The sequence below is a fragment of the Galendromus occidentalis genome, unplaced genomic scaffold (assembly GCF_000255335.2).
Source record: "Galendromus occidentalis unplaced genomic scaffold, Mocc_1.1 scf7180000077086, whole genome shotgun sequence".
Taxonomy (NCBI): Eukaryota; Metazoa; Arthropoda; class Arachnida; order Mesostigmata; family Phytoseiidae; genus Galendromus; species Galendromus occidentalis.
In genome coordinates this window covers 2,016,751-2,036,302 of record NW_003805074.1, presented here as the reverse complement: position 1 = coordinate 2,036,302, position 19,552 = coordinate 2,016,751, and the positions used below count along the sequence as shown (strand labels likewise).

Here is a 19,552-nt window from a genome sequence, read left to right as displayed (position 1 = left end):
TTTCCCGCCTTCACGTCCCTGGAAACCGTAGCGGATCGCTATTAGTGCGCTCATGTTGATGCTCCCACAATTATCCTGGATTTCGATGTAATGGATTTCTCTCTAACGTATCGCCCTCAATTTACCTGTGGATTACTCGATGCGAGTGCAGATACGATAATGCTTTCAGCATCTCCCGACAAACATAACGGATCTGGGGTTCGGTGAGCGGTCTTTCGAGATCCACCATGATCGAATCCAGAGCTCCGCCTTCACAGTACTCTAGGAAGAGCTGGAAATGATCATTTGTTCATTTATGGAATGAATATTGAATATTTCTTTTCAATAAATGGAAAGTCATTCATTGAATACTAGTATTAGTACATTCTTAAACAGCCGCTGATGTGGATTGCCTTTCCTGGTACGGCATTCTCAGTCGATAGTCTCCCTTCACCTGCTGGGTGTATCGAACAGCCGCTGCACCGTATCCGTTCCAGTCGAATTGCTTCGAACGGAATGGGCATTTCAATGAGCGTAGACCCACGCACAAACTCATCGATCATATTTAGAAGTCGAACAGACGGTTTCCACCATAGCGGTCCGTCATCGAGTGATCGCTGGATCACCGAGGTGTTTTTAATCCGTGGCTCAAGCCTTGGCGAAAATTCTAATTGTACGGAACTTCTGGTGAGAGGGGTCACCCCCGTTCTTCCAGTGTAATATGCACAATCACAAACTCCATCTTCAGAATTCGGGATGGAATCGTACCCATAATAGTCATTTTCCTCCTGGTTAATGAGCTGGACATCTAAACCTCGTCCACGTTCATCTTCCCTTCCCCCCCATGTTCAGAGTCTAAGCTCTGAGTAAGCAAGCGCGGACACAGGATTGCGGATCTCTGTGGTCACGACACGCTTTCCGAGCAGAGAGTACTTCCATGTGTCTATCAGTCACTCCAAGTAATTAGCTTTTAATATTCGCTGAAGCTTATGATTCCTCCCTGCCCCACCTCACTTTCGCAACACCGCAAGAAGCTCAATGATTTTGTAACTGAAAAATTCTGAACCTTTGCGGCGACCACTCGATTCCGCGGCGCTTCGTGATGTTGGAGGAAATATGACAAAGTCTTTCGCGCTCGAGACTCCGCAGGTACTACGGTGGATGATCGATGGAGGAACGAACATCTGTGAGCCCCGAGAACTTTCTGAGACCTTCGTCAAAGGCTTGCAAGCGCTCAAAAATAATCACTCGACTCGGGTACACACGCCCACTATCAGAGATAGAGTTCTGACAGTATCAGCAGGGTGAGCGGCCAGGTGTCAGAACCTGGATCGACCCATTTCCGAGGGTCGGAAGCGACAGTGAGCGATGACGTTAAGGTCGTCATCGTCGGCGTAGCCGGCGCTGCCGCCATCACCTTACTCAGCCGAAACCGTCTGAGGTCACGAGCGGTCGGAACCTCACGAAAACGCCCGACGCGGAGCCGTTCCGAATGAAAGGAAGATGAGAGATAAAAATCTCAGCCTCAGTTTTCGAATATTCGAGTGGGTAGATATCAGACTCTCCGCGCAAATTACGAGTCCAGGTGCGAACGTGGGCAAAGATGCGCTCGAGATATCCCGGAGTGGATCCCAGAATTTCATCGGGAGGAATTTCATGGATATGGCTTCTCCTAGACGACGTTGTAGTGGAATGATATTGTCGATGATTACCCAGAGTTCCTGGTCGTGTAGAAACGCCTCCTTGAGTTCTACGATGTTCGGATGTCTGCATTCCGACAGGATGTCGACCTCGACCGTGAATTCCTCCAAGTCTTCATCGGAGTCCAACTTGCAAACTTTGGCAGCCGCGAGAACACCGGTCTCTTTGTGTTTGGCCTGAAATACAATAGAATAGGAGACTTTCTACATGATGTTACCTCGACGGAGGAGATACACGGGAAAAATATATATGGAGTCTCAACACTACAGGGGGAGGGAGGAGGCGCAGACGGAGAAAAATCGACGATTCTAAAATTACGGACTCAACATATTCATTCGGAATACATAGGGGTATGAACTATTACTTTCTGAGATTGGAAAGAAGGGCCAGGTGGGAACAATAGAGCGTGACCCCTGTCGTTGGACGGGAGTTTTAGGACTGACGTTCAGTGAGCCAAAAACGTGGCCGGTATTCACAGAGCTCTCGAGGGGGTGTAGAGAAAAAAGGGACATTTCCGATGGAAGTTGAATTCTTGGGCCGCTGTGAGACGGCTTTGTCCAGCCAACGCATCTTGAAGCCCAATGGACATTCTACAAACGCAAAGAATCCGTTTGCTGACGTCTTAGAACGCCATTGACCAGACATCAGGCATTCTCTATTCATCTTTCCGCTGCTCATCGCAGAAAAACGTCAGCTCCGACTTCTCTTGGCTCTCAGGTTGGCGACGCAGTCGCAACCGCCGCGGACGCTGCCGTCATCGCTGATAGCGATTAGCGGACGCATCAAATTTTCGATGCGAGCGAGTATGTAGTGCAGTACTGACAGTGAATTGACGACGTACGACTCGCCAGTCTGGGAGCGATGATGATTGCGCCTTATCTCGGCGTCATAGACGGATATAAAGCGATTTCATAAAAGCCATCGGTTTTTATTCCAACGGTGAAAGGTTTCCAGGCGCTTTCGCTTCCTCAGAACGGAAATCGGAGCCACACTGATGGCATCGCACCAGAACCAGCGGCCCCGCACAACGGTACCGTCGGATGCTATCAAACGTACGCAAACAGAAGTCTCTCACGGAATTGAAAAAAAACAACGCCTAAATGAATTCCGTGTGAACGGAAAAGAGCGGTCTAGAGCGGACTAACACGTGTGGACGCATTCCTTTTCCTGAGAATGGCACGACGCATGATCCGAACAACTACGTATTTGCGGACCCCGGGGAATTATCGTGAAATACGTGGAGACCGAATTCAAAACCAATGACTCACCTTGTGGACTTTTCCGAAAGCTCCGTCGCCGAGCTCACCGATGAGCTCCCAAAACTCCAATGGATTTGTTTCATAACGAATGTTGTGACTCAATTTACGTCGTTTCGCATCCTGAGCTGCCGAGTTTTGATTCAACGAGTAAAATTTTCTTTATATTGGAGAAGAACGACATGTTGCGCTCCTGAAAAAGGAAGAAGAAGGATGTATTACGATAAGCCCCAAGCGAGAATTCATTATGGGCTCCCGAGTTCCGAGATGCCGAGACTGGAAATAAGATCGAGACCTAGAGGGTGGGATCGCACGCATTCGGAGCCGGGATCTGACCTCAAAATCACAACAAAAGCGAGCTCGTTCTCTCAGAACAGATACCATCGCTTGGCTCGTTAGGCTCAGCGCCATGGAAGAACTGCATCGGCCTTTGGCCTGGCCTCACAAATGTCAACTTCCAAGGCTGGGACCTGCAGTCGACCGTCGTGTTATGCTCCCGGCACTTCCACGCGTTTCAATCTCGTGACACAACAGGTATTCTCTGGTGACAGCAAGCTCGTCTGAACACTTACAGCAAGTAAGGTGCTTGCACAACGTGATCTACTTCTATTTGCTCGCGTAATAACAGATCTACGTCACATTGAGTATTGATATCTCTGCCGCGATTCCCAGGGAAGCTCATTCCCTCCTCGACGATCAGCCCGTCGATCGACGACCGTCGCGCGTAAAGGGAACATCATGAAATATGAGGGAGGACGGATAGAGCCTCAACGTGCAGCCCAAGGATCGTCCTAGTGATTTTAAAGCGCTCGCGACTTTATTTGTCGACCTCTGGAGATCGTGGGGCTCTTCAGCGAGGGGTCAGCCAAGGACACGGTGTATCACATATTGCTAGAAGTGTAGTCAGAACATCGGAGTCCATGCGCACCTCTCTCAGAGAGACATGAGGGACAAACCCTTGAGGCTCCGCGGAACCTCATCGATTACAGTCCGTTTAATTTTAGACCTCGCATCCACGAGCATGTCTGCGTGTCTCGTTCCGGATGATCACGGAAGGATTCCTCTGATTAAGCGATGAATGGAGAGTCGCCTTCGAATCGCCGCTGATGGTACATGCCAATCTCAGACACACTCTCACATTGTGGAATCAATTGCTCGAATCAAAAGATCTCTCTGGAGTGTCTCCGAGCGGTCGAAAATTCTCGGCGAGACCAGGGACGGCAGAGAAGTCAATCCGAGGGTGCTCGAGGAAACGGTCTAGGAGAGAGCGAAATCAATCGAACCTTTCCGCGCACAGATCCGGATTGATTTTGCATCCGAATCCATAATATTTGCGAGGAGAACGTGGTCCTTGCCCTTGCTTCCGATGAAATTTGCAAGTGATTCTCAGGGATCGCAGAAGTTTCAGTAAGCGATTCAAATCCACCGTCTGTCGTAAGAGCAAGTCATCCGCGGGCCATGATTCGTCAATCGCCACTAACGACGGATGGGACGTTCGGATTCCCAGCGACCCTCGACCAGCGAGCGCAGACCTCAATGTCGCCGCTCTGATCTTCGCTGCAGACAAAAGTAATCCTTCCGGGAAGGTATTCTCGCTCTCTTGATCCGTCCACGGAGGATAGATCCGTCTAGGTCACCCGGTACGTCGGCGTTCGGTTCCCTAGCAACGGAGACAGGTTCAGGCTCGGAAAATCATTGTCTCCGCCAGAGACGGATAGCGGTCATGATATTTTGGGAGACTGCGCTCTTCGAGTTCCACTGCCGAAACCACCGGCCGATAATACCATATCAAATTCCGTGTCTTAGCGCACGAATAACTCACGCTGGGACGTTCTTATGCCGTCATCGCTTTGGAATCCTCGTCGTAAGTGAGCGGCCGGTTGGTCGGGCAGCCACACGTCCGCTCGTTCTCCAGGCCAAGAGCGGAGTGAATCATCGCTGGATGATTCCCCTGACTTCTCCTGGATCCGCGAAATCTTCCGAGTGCCCGCCAAGAATTTGTTCTCTGGTCAGACAAGACGGCCGCAAAATAAGTAAATAATTAGCAGAATCGGGAATCTCCACTACTTCTCGCGGTCCGTCGATATTGAGGAAGACTTTCTCGAAATCGGAGGTATTGAAACGAATTCCACGTTTCTCAGGGCGTTCCGTCTCAAACGACTATGAGAGCCTTCCGGCCAGCGCGCGCACCGGTGAGAGGCTCCCCCAGCTCGAGTCACAGCAATGTTGTAAATAGTACGATAAGGAATGCTTTGATTTCTTTTCAATGACTTCTCTGGAAGCAACGACGCAACCGGTCAGACGACAGTTGGGAACGACGCCCTATGGAATCCGGCGGACCGAGGCGTGAAATCACGTCGATGCCAAGGAAGCAGATCATCCATTACCCACTAGGCTCTAATTCATTCGATGGCTACCTCATCCGACGATCCGGAATACATGATTATTCAGATTCATGAACGGTCACATGATATCGAAACCGGTCAATTTGAGCAGCATGTGGTCTCTCATGAAGATCAGACTCACCCAAACGAAAGGACCGCAACACAAAAGACCGGATGCGAAAGGAAACCACGTTTTCGATGAATCAAAGTCATCAGATTCACCGGATTGACTGTCTTCCCGATCCATGACGACAAATTAGAAAACGCTGCCCCACCGAACTCCAAGCTCTTCTTCACTGAGCTCGAGCTGGTCGCCGGATTCAGTGAGCATCCGAGGAATCGGACCACGAGCGAGTCCGAGAACGCAGCAACGTCACGGGAGGCGGGGTTCGGACAACGTATTAGACAGGAGACAGAATTTTTGAGAATTTCACTCAATCTCGAACGGACGCCACGCATCGGCAACGCTCGCAGAATATTCACGCAGGAAGGAAGCCGTGGAAACGCTCCGCCATGAGTTTGGTTTCGGTGATGCTGATGGCACTAAGTTCGACGTTTCGACATGTCATTGTTGCTCTCAGTACTGAGTCAGTCTTGGTCGATAGAGAAGCTCCCCGTGGAAGTCTCTGTGAGAAGAAGCACATCTGAACCGTTTACGCGAAACAAGCTGGCGCTAGACATTCGTTTGTGCACTCGGCTGGCTACACGTCAGTGCTCACTCAGAAGGAGCATAAAATATATTCTATTGCTCGACATCGAATGGATGGAATACGAGCTCCGGATCATGCAGCGAACGTTCCGTTCCCGAACGAAAACGCCAGCGCCGCCGCCGACACCGACGACGATCGTTTCAAAGGAACGCCTTCGAACATCTTTCAGAACGCCTCAGTGCGGCCGAGGTTTGGTGTGAAAAGCCGATCGTGGACGTTTGTTCGGATTCGCGGAGTTAAATTCAAGTAAACGACTCGTTGAAGACCATGGTTCACTTCGATTGAGCGGACCCGATAATCCGATCGACCGAATGACCGAGGGTCGACAGAGCTCCTGGAACGGCCGACAAAACGGCGAGCACCTGGATCGCTACTCGCGGAGGAAGAAAGAGCGCCGACTCGAATGGGAAACGGCGCCGCTCCTGAGCCGCAGCAATCGAGGATCCACCAAATTGGCTGTTTGGTAAGCATTCGAGCAGATAAATCCGGAACCTCAAATGGTGCGAATTAGTTGTTCCCTTCCCGTGGAATAGGGGGTCGAAAGGAGATTCTCGCGATTCGGGTATTCTCGTGCACCGAACCGCGAAAGCTCACTCCCGCATTCCAGACTTCGCCGGGCTCGTCTCTCGCCAAGTCTTCTCTAAGGGCCTCTTCCACGGGAACTCGGGACCGAGATCTTTTCTCGAAGCCGCTGCTCACTCAGGGAGAAATCCCCGAGGGCCGCATCCTCCCTCTTCGCTCTCCTTGACCTTCCACATACGTCAAGCAACGGAAGCACAACATTATTCCGAGAGTGAGCTTCCGCGTGGAGTCCGGTCCTAGTGGAGCGATTCGAGGCGCGGAAAACAGTTTCCCAACCCAGGCGGCTCGGCAGGATGTGCGATTCGAGTGTTCCTTGGTAGGACAGCATCAACGAGAACGTCAACAATATCGACCACAGCGAAGGTCACGCAATGGAATCGGATAGCGGAATGAGAAGAGGCTCATTAACTTCAAGTGAAGCCGACGTTGCAAAATCGATCTTGTCGATCATCCCAACGCCCCATTTCCCCGACTTGACCGTCGTGGGGGCCTCTGTGGACCGGAAAATTTCGATCGAGCATCCTGATCCGGCTTTCATCTAGGAACGAAGCTGTAGGCTGGAGATGCTCCGGTGAGGCTCTTAGCGAGAATCGAAAGGGTCCGAAGAGCACGAACGATCGAAAATCGAAACTCAACGAATGTCGAGTTCCCTCCGACGTGCTCCGACCAGACGAGGCTGCCACTCGCATCCAGAGCAAGATCTCATCGAGCGCACATTCGCCCGAGCATCTCGACGGGAATCAGCAACACGTCAAGGCGCGAACGATCTCCAAACGAGAGATTCGCGCGAGACGGAAAGATGACAGCGCTAGCTACAAAGCGGTACGATAAGAGCTCCGGAACAGCTGTCGCCTATTCAAGAAAAAATTGTACACAAACCATATCAGCGTTATCAATCGGGTTCGTCGTCGGTTGAGCGTCAGACGCGATTGCATCGCCACCGTACATGCTTCCAGAAAGCACAATAGGTCAGTTGTCAAGTAACACGAATGATTGAACCAGTGGCATCGAAGCAGCTACCGGTACCCTGGCCGGACGACCTGGGCGACGATGTTCGTTGATCAGCCTGACACGCTACATCTAACGGTGCAATTGAAGCACATAGCCATGGTGTCTGTCCGTGAGCCTTGCCAGTCTATCTGTACGCCCGTCCGCCTGCCTGCCTGACGGTGGCGTCGCCGTCACCAATGCTGTAGACGTCGCGTTGTCGTCGACGTCGGCTCGACTACGGCGTGCCGAGGAATCCACTATTGCTGCTCGTAGTGAGAACCCATTTGGATAGTCGACCTCTCCGTGATGCGTAATGAGTCGTTCGTCGTTTCTGAAGCGAATCATATCTACGCTGACATCAGTATTATTATTAATGCGAACCTCTTGACAACAATCTAACGACTCCACTCGTGCCGAACGAGGGAGTTTACGCTCGCTGCACCGAGTTCGAATTATTCCTGACGGAACTCTCTGAATGTCCGGAGCCGACCGTGAATTCACTTTTTCCCCTCTTCGGCGCCGTACGCTACCGTATGACAGCGGTGTTTTATGGTCACGAACATGTGGAAAGCACCCACTCAGAACAGGAATACGACACCGACTACACGCAGTTGGACCAGCGTCGTCGCAAATACGCCTTGTCAAGAGAAAACTCCCATCAGCGAAAAGTGCCAAATGTCGCATCGACTGTTACTCGTATCGTGACATCGGAGCTCGATAGTTACCAGACACTACGCAAGCGAAGCTATGGTACCAATCCCCGGTCTACGTGGGACACGAATCGAGTACATCATTGCAGACTTTTCCACAAATCATATCCGAGCATGTTCCGATTCCGAGGCTATAAAGAGCTATCGTGGTGGTCGTCGCTCGCACGGACTCGCATGACACCTCGGGTGTCCGCCCGATCAGTCTCTCTCGTCCGAGCGCTCGGAGCAACAGGTGATCGCGAATCACAACCGCGAATCTCCACTCTCCTTTCGCTATCGAATCAGCAAAAGCCAACATTTTGGGGCGAAGTTTCCGCACCGTGTTTCAAACTTACACGTTGGAGCTCGAAGCCGAACGGCTTCTCCGCGAACACACTTCACTATAGTCAATCACTGCGATCGATGGGATCGTGCAATCTTGTGCAACTGGGGCGATAACTCATTGCAGCTGCCCGCGAAATGCGATTTCACGACGTGCCACTTAGTCCCATTGTTTGCTTAGCTGAACTAGCCAACATGTTTTGGCGGACAACCGTCGATGAGCGAACCACCACACAAGTGCCACAAACGAACCAAGCGGTGAGGGTGAGGCGAGATGCGCCCGGCGCGTATTTCGACAAAACGCTCGCGACGCGTTGTGACCGTTACACTGAGATTTGTGAACGCTTGACTCATTGAGGCCCGGTAGTGGAAGGAACGGAAACTTATCGTGACCATGAATCGGAGAAGAATCTACACCAGTCGAGTGCGGCTCTCCATTCCGCTCCGACTCTCCATTGCCGAAAAGCTTTTCAAGGGACTCGCGGGAGAACTACATCGCGGAAGCCTCGCAGGAGAGAATTTCGCAAATGGGTGCGAGTGGCGTTCTCATGGACCTGGCAACATAAGGTTCGGGAGATGCGAGTCATCAGAACTTTCGCTCTCCGTACAAAGTCTATTCGGGTTCCCGGTTGCGAGAAGGGGGTTCTCCGCGCGAATTTCGGGATCTGTCTTCCTAAGGTTGTGGACCGCTTGGGGAACAGAGAATGGATGGAGGTTGAATACATGTCTCTCTGAGCGTCGATTCGTCCGAAAGGTCTCTTCCCCCCGACACAAATCGCTCCGCGCACAGAAGAGGAGCCCAGGAAAGCGTTTTTGACGTTTGGCTCCTTCTTTCATGCTTGTGGGACTTTCGTGGTGATTTTCCGGGCAACAACCCTGTTGGGTTGTATATCTTGGATTTGAAAGGCTGGGTTCTGACCAAAGATGGACAGTCGGTCCGAGGCCCTCTCGCTGAAAATATGAATGACACGAGAGTACTCTGATGCTCGGAGTTCACCGTCGCAGTCTCCCTGTCGTCGACTATAGGGTCGACGTCCCACAGCACGCTTTGACTGACCATTGGCCAAATCACTGGGAGTCTTCAATTAGGAGAGGGTAACTAACCGCGAGATTCTGGAAAGGAACCGTCCGCGGTTATGGTTACATCGGGATGCTCACTTTACAATCATCGTTTTGCCGCTTCAATCTTGTCGGACGTTCGAGAAGCAAACTCGAAAAATACTTCAGTTTCCAAGACATGAGCCTGGAAACAGCCAAGAAATTGGCTGCCACTTCGGCCGTCGACGACAACGTCAAGGTAGGCCGGTACAATAGTTTCGCGCACACATTCGAACCTCTGACAGTTTCGAGTTCATGGAGTGCGAAGCTGTCGGTATCTCGTAAAACTCGGTGCCGGAGTGACCAAGCAGAAAAAAGGACGCGAAATCCTTGATATTCGTGGGTCAGGAAACTCAAAGTAACGGATGCGATGATCCTCGCTGATACATTGTCAGAGAGCGATTGCAGACTGCTTATTTTGACGCTTGCGACGCTAACCACTCGCCGAGAGCGAGCACAACGATACGGACGATCGTTTATCTAGCCAATATCTATTCGAGGACATGGTCCGAAGGTTATCTCGATCCCTGATAGAATGACTGTACTTTTCTCTCTGAATTAGGAGCTCACGAGCAATGCTCGGAAATAGGGGGAGTCAATCCCGCGAAAGGACCCAGCCACCGTCCCTCACCGGGAGGCTCTGTATCTCGTCAGCGGGATACTGTCGAGCCGGAGGAATACAATTCTTTCGTCGGTAAGATGTCCGAGACCGAGACGGTGTCTCTGTTGCCGTCCCGGAAGAAATTTCCGACGTTCCTTCAAGTGGCGACGCGACGTTGTCGTCTACGCAAGAGACATGGCGAGCGGTCGCCAAACAAGTGTCGGCTTGACAGTTCGAAGATGAAGCCCCGTCTTCTTCGAGGCTGGCTCCCGTTTGCAAAAATGCTCTGCGCCGCGATACACTTCGCTAACCACAGTTTTTACCCGATATCTGATCGATCTTTGTAGCTCCGGATCAACTGAGAAGCGGAGTAATAGTCTGTTGTACCGCGCAGCCGGTTTCCCGTTTGGCGGTTGCTCCCATCGGTCGCGGGCAGTCGACAGAGCACAGATAGTATATCTTTGACTCCATCGGCAGCCACTCTGTTTTGGTTAGGTCCAACTTACGAGGAAACTCTTGCTCCGCTTAATACGGGGTTGAGGTCTTCTGGCGGTGTCCGATGAGGCTACTTCTTCGGTCTTCCCTCGAAGACTTGAGCGAGCCCATCCTTTCTCTACCATTTTGGCCGCGGTTGGACGGCTTCCACCGTTTTTCTGGAAAGTTAAAAAACATTAGACTCGCGTGATTCTGATTTCCGTCGGGACTCTCTCATGTTCCGCAGGATCAGTGCACGGAGTCTCCAGGGAAGACGGGCGCCATCTCCGGCTATTCGCGCCTGAATCCTAATTTAGGCTTCGGTCTCTGGGGAGGAGCATGACTGGGATATTGTGGGACAAAATTCCGTTCATCGCGAGGGATCATCGAAGAGACCCTCCCGAGTGAGGAAGCTTTCTGACTTCCCTCTCTCCGATAATAATCCGATGTCCTCTCCAGGGAGACACTTCCCTGCGGAGCTCTCGCGGGATTCACACGATCAGTCCCCTGGAGCTCTCTAACCTCATGGCGATCGTTCCCAAATTGATCCCTCGGTGCTCGTTCCTCTCGGTGCCTCGCGCCTCGGTTGAAAATTCTGATGAACGCATCGATCATCTCTTCCCGGGAATCTTATCATTCATCCGGACTTTTTGTTCGATAGCAACCACTGCACATTCGATGAATTTGCCATCGAATCAAGTCTTCGCGGCTTGAGAAGCTCCCGGCGATCGAGTGTATCAAGCCGTCGCCACTCACATTCCTTGCGTGAGCACACACTCGGGGAAAAGAAACCATTTTATGATCGGTTTGCGGTGAGACGAGACCAGACTCGATTCCCTCCTCAATGGGATCCTATCTCAGCCGATTCTCGGATAGAATAGTCGAATAAATCCGCCATCTCTACGAACGGGGACGCACGGAGTGCTTGTCTCCGTTATGGAAGTTACGGCTCTTCTTACGTCGAAATTACCTACGCCGAGGAACAGAATATCAGCATCCCGTCAGACCGATCGTGGCCGTCCCGAAATAGGGTAGCATTTAAAACGGGAGCCGGTAGCTTGTTTCCATTATGGGTGACGAGAGCCAGGAGAGTCCATCCAATCGAAACGTAACGATAGAAAAACGTATTCGCGAAACGGACGGAAAAGACGGCATCACAAAAATGTAGCGCTTGATTCCATTTCGTCTTTCGCTCCATTCTGTCCGTTCGTTCGCTGATGACGGCTGCGACAAGCGTGTTCTATCAAAACGTCGACAGCTCAGGGTTCAATCAGATGCGAGCAAACCACTCAACCACGCGCTGACTGAGTGACTTCATTATGGACGAACTTTAGGTTCGTACTGTCTCAGCGCCGGTGGGGCGGGCGTTTGAGCTGTCGAACCGTAAGACGTCGAAGCCAGAAAGTCTTGTCGTGAGCAATGTTCTTCACTTATGACCCCATTTACAGAATGGATGCTGGGTGGAAAAAAAGCGGCGCCGATGTTTCGCTCGAGGCGAGCGGGCAGAATGTGGACTCGCTCTCATGTTCTCACCGAGTCGCTCATGACAGTCACCGACAAAATGAGGACTGTTTCGTTGAAACGAAAATTTTCAGAAGCCGATTCAGACACGAGCATACGTGACAACGCCCTCCCGGGCCCCCGCGCGACCAATTCTCATCTTTTCTGTCTCCACTTGAAATCAGTCGAATCCGGCACACTGTGGAAGCTTGAACGAAAGTCTCCTAGATTTGCCGGACTGTTCGAATCTCCCTTTTCGTCGAGGAATTTCTCCTGAAAACGCGGAACCGAAAATCCTATGGATCGCCGTAGAGAGAACCTCGTCGGCTCAGATGCACCGCAAGGTCCTTAAAAGGATATCGAACGCAACTTGACCGCTTCATGAAAAGACGAGAAAAAACGTGGAGTGCCTACTAAACGCGTCCGACTCATGCCCATGTTCGGAATCGAACTTGCGGCCGCCATCCACGGGGAGCGAGCGAGTGGACGAATAGATGGCAAGAACCTATCGAACGGACGCTGGCAAGTGGACGATGGTAAGCGATGCGAGAGGCCACAACTCAACGGAGCCTCCCATGCGAAAAAGCCCCGAAAACGTGTTTGTCTTTGCGAGCGAGCTTAGCTTGATCTTTTTGTCACTTGACCGCCTTGCTCGAGTTCGGTTTGTTCGAATGAATCGAAATCCTGAGCCCCGCGATGTTTTCGCGACTACACAAATCATTTTGAGGGATCCCCCACACCGTGTCGACTCAAAGACTCAATGAGTATTTTCCGGGCGAAGCGAAACTTGACCCGGGGCACCAACCCCTTTGCCCAACATTTCGAAGCCCTAACATTGGAGTCGAATAATGGATCGGTCCGGGCTTCTGGTACCCAGCGACTTTCATACGGTTCTGCTGAGAATTCAGTCGAGAATCTTGCTGCGAGCGACCATCGATCAATCTGTCGATCTAACGGAGGACTGGTAAATTTTTCGAGTGGAACAAACTCATTTGCGCGCCGCCGTAAACCTACATCGCAGGAGCATAACACGGCCGTGCCTCCCGAAGTCCATCCGAGCTGGCGACCCACCGATCGAATCAGTTATATTATCTGGTAATTTGAGCAGTTCTGTGGAGTGGAAGAAAGTGGTATATCCTTGCTGTGGGTCGATGGAATCAGGGGACGATTCTCGTTCATAAGGGACTTTCGAGAAGCTGCTGCTGCCACCTACGGGAGCAAGCAAATGTTTCGATCCGAGTTCTTCCTAGCGAGAGGGGCTCGACGATGAACGGAGCGAGAGGAGTCTCGAGATTCTAGTCGAGGCAATGCAAGAATTGTTCTCTCCCTGTACTCCATTTGCGCGGATCATCAGTGGAATATTCGGGAAAGCTAACGAGACCATCGTGGAGAAAATCATGGATGTGTTCGGGCTTTCTACGCCAGGTGCTCGCATGAAGAGGTTCGTGTTCGGAAGTCCGCCCCTTTCTGACCATCGAGCAACAGACAAGAAGCGCCGCGAATACTCTGCGTGTATGCTGCCAAGCACTTCGTGCAATGCCGAATGAATGAGCAAACTGAAGATGGACCTTGGCTTTGTGTAGAGCCTCCCTCGCGAAATTCGAATGGACGGATCCGACCCCGGATAGAATTCGAATTTTTCTGCTCCACTCGATTATTCAGTCAAGTTCCTCCCGGAGAAGGAAGTGCAGTCCTAAATGCATGAAGTGCTTGCGGTGGATTCATTTTCGCCTTTACACCTTCTATTACGGCTTCTGAGAGTCAGTCCGGGTCGCAGATAAAATTCGGACCGCCGATGATCAGTCGCTTCTTCGTTCCCTCCGCTGATTCAATTCCGTGATCCGTACGTTCCCGATCGACCCTTAGCCCCGGCGAAGATCGTCGGCCTTCTGCGTGAATCGCTGATACAGGCGGGCAGGCACACAAACATACTCAATGGCGTTATGCAACGCTGTCAATCGTGGTGCGTTTTTCCTCTTATACAGCGGCGACAGCGATTCAGCTGTCTGAGACTCAAACCGCTGGCTAACCATCAGGGGCACCGCAGAAACCTCGTCATATTGGTGGAAGCGTCCACTATGCCGGTCATTCGTTGTCAGCGAATAACGAGCTGTACCACATTGAACAGGCAATTTCCCTTGCTTGGTGGCACCCCGGTCTATGACGTTGCTGATTTTTGACGACGTCGCTTTTCTCAGCGATTTTTCGTTCCCTTGTCGACGGGGTTTTGTTGAACAGCGACTCAAAGTAGCGATTCGTTCGAGCTAGATGATTGGTTGTTCAATGGGTCGGTGCCTGCTCAGCTGGAGTCGAGCGTTCGTAGTAGTATCGGCTTGTACCTTCGAAATGTATGGGGTCACATTAAGCACAAATCCCGTTGTACGATTTCTCTGGAGCGATCCAGAGCTATCAGTTTCGAAAGATGTATCTCCGCGAAATGAGCCATTTTGTTCGAGAGAGCGATCTTCGGCCAGATGCATCGATAGATTTCAGCTTTTCCTCACAGATATTTTTTTCCCGATGATGCAGAATCAGGATTCGGGCATAATACAAGCTCCACTGGGAAGTTCCCATCCATTTCCGAACGCTCTATCGGTTTGCAAATGCGGGTCGAACGTTCCGTCTCAACGTGGAAATGCGACCCTCTACGCTGAAGTCGGAATCTTTCTGTGCACAGGAGAGTAATTTGAGCTCGTTCCGCGGTCCAATGGATACAACAACGCGAACCAGTTCAACGTAATTGCTCCAAAATTCTCCGACTTGTCCGCGCCAACCCTTCGAAATTGTCCCGAAGTGGGATCGGGTCCGCCGCTGGTGACATCGGTTGGTAACCGAGATAAGAGACAGGGAACCAAGAAGCAATCCGTCGATCGTACTCTCTGGGATAGAGGTCGGATCGTCTGGTGTTCATGTCTGTCGAGGAGCGAATGTTCGAGTTCCGCAAACCCCGCGGGCAGGTTCTACATACCGTAGTCTTGGAGAAAATCAGAATCGAATATTTGGCCGATACTCTCCACGAGCGGAAATCCGCGCCAAGGAGCTTACAGTCACCGCTCAACGTGGTCGAGCAGTTGGCAGGTCTGATCGCTTACATCAGGCAGATCGTCATCGATGTCTTATCGAAGTATATACTCCTCTGCCCACACAGCGACAATCTGTGATTAGCTTGATGGCTTTCGGGCTGTATTTATCGCGTGAGGGTTTCGCGAGACCTCGATGTCTCGTCAGCATGCTGTTCCAGCAGCACCCTAGGAGGAGCATCGGATTGGTATGAGTCTGATTCAATCGAAGACGCTCGCTAGCTACGAGACAAAGGGGCTGACTGTTTCTGTAAGTTTCTCAGCCGTGAGTCTCGTTGCCGAATTTCTCGCGAGACAGCTGTAGAACGTCTCAAGCACGCGGAATAACATCATTGTTCTCCCTCAGCTCCCCGCCGGCAGCGCTTATGTAAATTCTGAAGCGGGTAGACAAAAGTGAGCGAATTCGCGGACAATTCCTCGAGACGGAGTGATTCCCTCGCGCTGTCTCTGATTCCTCCAGAATTTTTGTTACCCCGTATCCGGAGACCGAATCATACTCGTTCTGTCTCGGTCACGATGATTGTACGTGGCATCGACTGTCTCTTGATCCCTTTCCGATGCGTGATTTGTTGACACTCGTCTTTTTTATTCGGCGGATTTTTTGGCTGGGCAATGCGGTACATGGACGCTTGGGGAAAATGCCATGACATAGAAAATTTGGGCTTCTCGGAAGAGCTCGTGTATGTGGGTGACATATCGATGATTCGAAGCAGAGAATTTCTCTTGGTCCCCTCTCCGACGGATATTTTGCGATGGCTCGCTGCGAAGGCGATCGGGAGACACTGGAGGAAAAATTTCGGCTTCCCGATGAAATTCGAGTCTAATATAGATTCGACAGGGTCGCAGTATTTTCTCGATGGAATTCAGGAAGCTCCCTGGACGATCCGAACCAATTGACCGAATGGGCGGGATTCTCCTTAATGATTGGAAACTTTGCCACATCTGTTGATGCCGTTTGTCAAATGAGAGAAACGTCTGAACGCCGTATCGAAGGACGAGAGAACCAATTGACACCCGTCGTTTGTGAAAGCTGTCGATGTCTGCCCGGAAGATGGGAGGGAGCTGCCATTCAGTCGATTCTCCCTCTGATCCAAGTCCGAAAAGAGCCCGGATCGAAAAAGACGTATAAATCACAGCGGCCACAAGCATCGCTGACATCTTCATAGATGCCTAATTACACGGCGACCTTCGCGGGAGCATCGTTCGGGGCTTTTTCCTCGGTGATTGCGTCCTCAAAAAGGTTGATCAGGTCTCCTCTGATGTTTACGCCCCTTTCTGGCTTCTCCCTCTCGGTCAATCCAGACGCGACATTGCAAACTCCGCGACCGGTCCATTGCATCAGATAGTTTTCAGCTGAGCGGGACATGATAAACCTCAACGTTGTGGACCGTCTGATAGATTGCGGTGTACTCCGGCATCAAGATTTGAACTGCCCGAGCGATTTGACACCACAAATCCGGGATGATGTCACCTCCGATAGCAAACTAGGACATCTGCTCGGCTGCTCCCCCAGACAGGCGGGAGATAGGTCTCGTTTTTCCATGTGGAAGCGATATAATCAAAAGATGCGGTGTTCGGGTCTGCGTAGAGATCCGCCTTGGATGGGCTTGACCACATGGCGAACGATTTGGAGAAAAATTCAAATCAGTGGCATACTGGCTGCATGTCGAAAGCTTATCAGAGAAGCTCCGGTGGCTAGGAATGAATCCAAGCATTTAATCGGGTGAATATCCGACCTTGACGAAAGTCTTGGAAGAGTCGGAAATTAGGAAATACCATTTCAAAATATTTGTTTCGGATTTCGTGACTGGCGATTCTCTCGGGCCCTATTCAGGGAACAGGAAATCGCTTAAACAAATATTTAGCTGAAAAATCACTCATGGGAGGCAGGATACGGTCGCTTCGCCCGACTTCATCACCGAGGGAATTCGTCTGAATTCGCCGGCTTCTATCCGGTCGATCTCGTTGCCTCGCCGCCCGCCTCTCGGTATCCTGCCTAACACGAGGTTCCCCATCGACGGAAGATTCGAGTGATAGCTTTTGGACAGCAAGACATTTCGGAAGCTCGAGCATGCCGAAGCCCACGAATCGGGGCATATTTTCGAGTCAACCATTCGGGAGGGACAGCTCCCCCCAACTTCGCGGAGTCGACTCTCTGAATGGGACAGTCGTATGCCGATTCATGAATTCCAGCATATGATCATAATATCAGCTCTTGGACTCGAGAAGTTCTGTCATCGCCTTCCGATTGATTCGTTGGTGGAAGTACTGGGAGTTCTCATGTCTCCGGGTGGAAACTTCCCTTCTGGACCCTAATTATGCTTCGAGCGCGAATTCACTACTTGTCAAAATACTTCACGATGGTCAATCGCTGACCCTTCGAGACTTGAATGGTATCCGGGCGATCTTCAATTCTCAGCCATCGTCCGGTAGCCGGCATTGAGTCATTTGAGCTCTTCTTCCTTACCTGGAATGCTCCAAGATATATCCCTCCGGTTTTTTATCCGATCGAGGCTCACTGACCACTTCTCACATGTTTCCACTGAATTGAAAAAAGGAATAATCTCACTACACCGCTCGTGCTTCACAGTTCATCAGCCTTCGCGGTCGACTCCGCGCGGACTGCCGATCGTTGAATTGACGACGTCGCTGTTTTGACGAAATTTCGCCAGGAGGCGCTGGGGTATCGCTACTTGTCAGACGTTTCAGACGGCGTAGCCGAAGATTATTTATCAAAATCTCTGATCGGCTTATCGGACAGCGCTGAAGGAAATCAGGGTCAGACGTGCAGAGGAGGCCCGGGAGGTGCTCTTGCTTTCGACTACCGGAGAGAATCACATGATCTCCGTGACCTTGCTAGTCGTACGCAGAACATCTGTGGCTATTCTATGCTTTACAAGTCACGTAACAGGGCCAGATAATGTGGAGACTCGTTTTTACAAGTGTGCATTCAGGCTCGAATTCGACCTGATTCCATATTTTTCCAGAGTGGCTTCGCCGTCGGCATCGGGAGCGGGAGCACCGTAGTCTACGCAGTACAGCGACTGGGTTCGTAGACCACCGCTTCTGAGAGTTTCCGATAAAGTTCAGTGCCCTCATCCTCAAGACTTTTATGAGCTCAACCCTCGATAATTTTCGGAAAAATTTACAGCTGAACTAATAGAAGCGAAGCAGCTGGAGAATATCAAATGCGTCCCGAGCTCGTTCCAATCCCTGCAGTTGATACGGAAGCACCACCTGCGTCTCACGGATCTCGAAGAAACTCCTGATCTCGATGTTGCAATCGATGGTGCTGACGAAGTTGATGCCGTTCTCACATGCATCAAAGGTAGGGCGTAATCCTTTCCTCGCATGATCGTCGGAAAAACTTCCTGCAGCATATCGCCCACTTCCCTCGGACCATTTTTTTCTCTGATAAACAAATTCGGCTGGAAGTAATCGATCTTCGCCAGGCGGCGGTGGATGCCTCACGCAGGAGAAAATCGTCGCTGCTTCCGCGAAAAATTTCGTCGTGATCGCGGACTACTCCAAACGATCTGAATGTTTGGGTGAAACATGGAAGAAAGGAATCCCAGTTGAAGTTATACCGATGGCGTACGTGCCCGTCACAAAAAAGATCGAACACCTCCTCGGGGTCAAACCTGTCCTGAGGCAAGCCGTGGCCAAAGCCGTAAGTGGCTTTTATATCCCAAATTTGCACCGCTGATCCACATCCGATAGCTCCTCAAATAGCTCATATCGGTCTCTTCTCCCCAGGGACCCGTGGTGACAGACAATGGGAACTTCATCCTGGATTGTCCCTTCGTTCCGGGGAAATTGCTTGACACTTACGCAACAAACATCAGTATAAAAATGATTCCTGGCGTCGTTGAAACAGGGCTCTTCGTCAGAATGGCTCAGAAGGCCTACTTCGGACTGGCGGACGGCTCTACCAAGTCCTTGGAGAGCTCGGAACTTTGAAGTTGACCCGGAAGGTAAGGTCGGGATCTCGTGACAGTTACCTTGTCCATTGCCTTGGAGCAGGCTCGAACTCTCGTGAATAAGAATCGGTGAGCGAAAATAATAAAGGTCGCACATGTGCGTTCATCGAGGAAGAAAAAGCCCCAAGTCTCCCGCCGGAGCATTCGGATGGCGACTTTATGAGTCGATACGGACTCAGCAGTTTC

The 19,552-nt window shown here is 51.2% G+C and overlaps 2 protein-coding genes across 2 annotated transcripts in view; one reads left to right on the top strand and one right to left on the bottom strand.

Moving 5' to 3' along the window:
- Positions 1 to 3,120, bottom strand: part of Slik (Sterile20-like kinase) — a 14,802-nt gene extending 11,682 nt beyond the window's left edge. Inside the window, 4 exon segments of the mRNA XM_018638516.1 lie at positions 1 to 271; positions 1,692 to 1,856; positions 2,949 to 3,059; positions 3,061 to 3,120. The exon segment at positions 1 to 271 is cut by the window's left edge and continues 172 nt beyond it. Coding sequence (XP_018494032.1) covers positions 1 to 271; positions 1,692 to 1,856; positions 2,949 to 3,059; positions 3,061 to 3,120 — 607 coding nt within the window.
- Positions 3,121 to 9,783: 6,663 nt separating this feature from the next.
- On the top strand, positions 9,784 to 19,486 carry Rpi (Ribose-5-phosphate isomerase). Its single transcript, XM_003740749.1, has 5 exons — positions 9,784 to 9,930; positions 18,374 to 18,434; positions 18,538 to 18,714; positions 18,839 to 19,056; positions 19,143 to 19,486. The coding sequence occupies exons 1-5, from the start codon at positions 9,784 to 9,786 to the stop codon at positions 19,344 to 19,346; spliced, it is 807 nt and encodes a 268-aa protein (XP_003740797.1). The 3' UTR covers positions 19,347 to 19,486.
- The last annotated feature ends 66 nt before the right edge of the window (positions 19,487 to 19,552 follow it).

Bases quoted from the DNA above. Each gene is read 5' to 3' on its own strand.
- Rpi (XM_003740749.1), top strand. From the start codon at position 9,784: ATGCTCACTTTACAATCATCGTTTTGCCGCTTCAATCTTGTCGGACGT. The intron at 18,435-18,537 runs GTTCGTAGACCA...AAAAATTTACAG, and splicing joins CTACGCAGTACAGCGACTGG to CTGAACTAATAGAAGCGAAG. The intron at 18,715-18,838 runs GTAGGGCGTAAT...GATCTTCGCCAG, and splicing joins CGTTCTCACATGCATCAAAG to GCGGCGGTGGATGCCTCACG.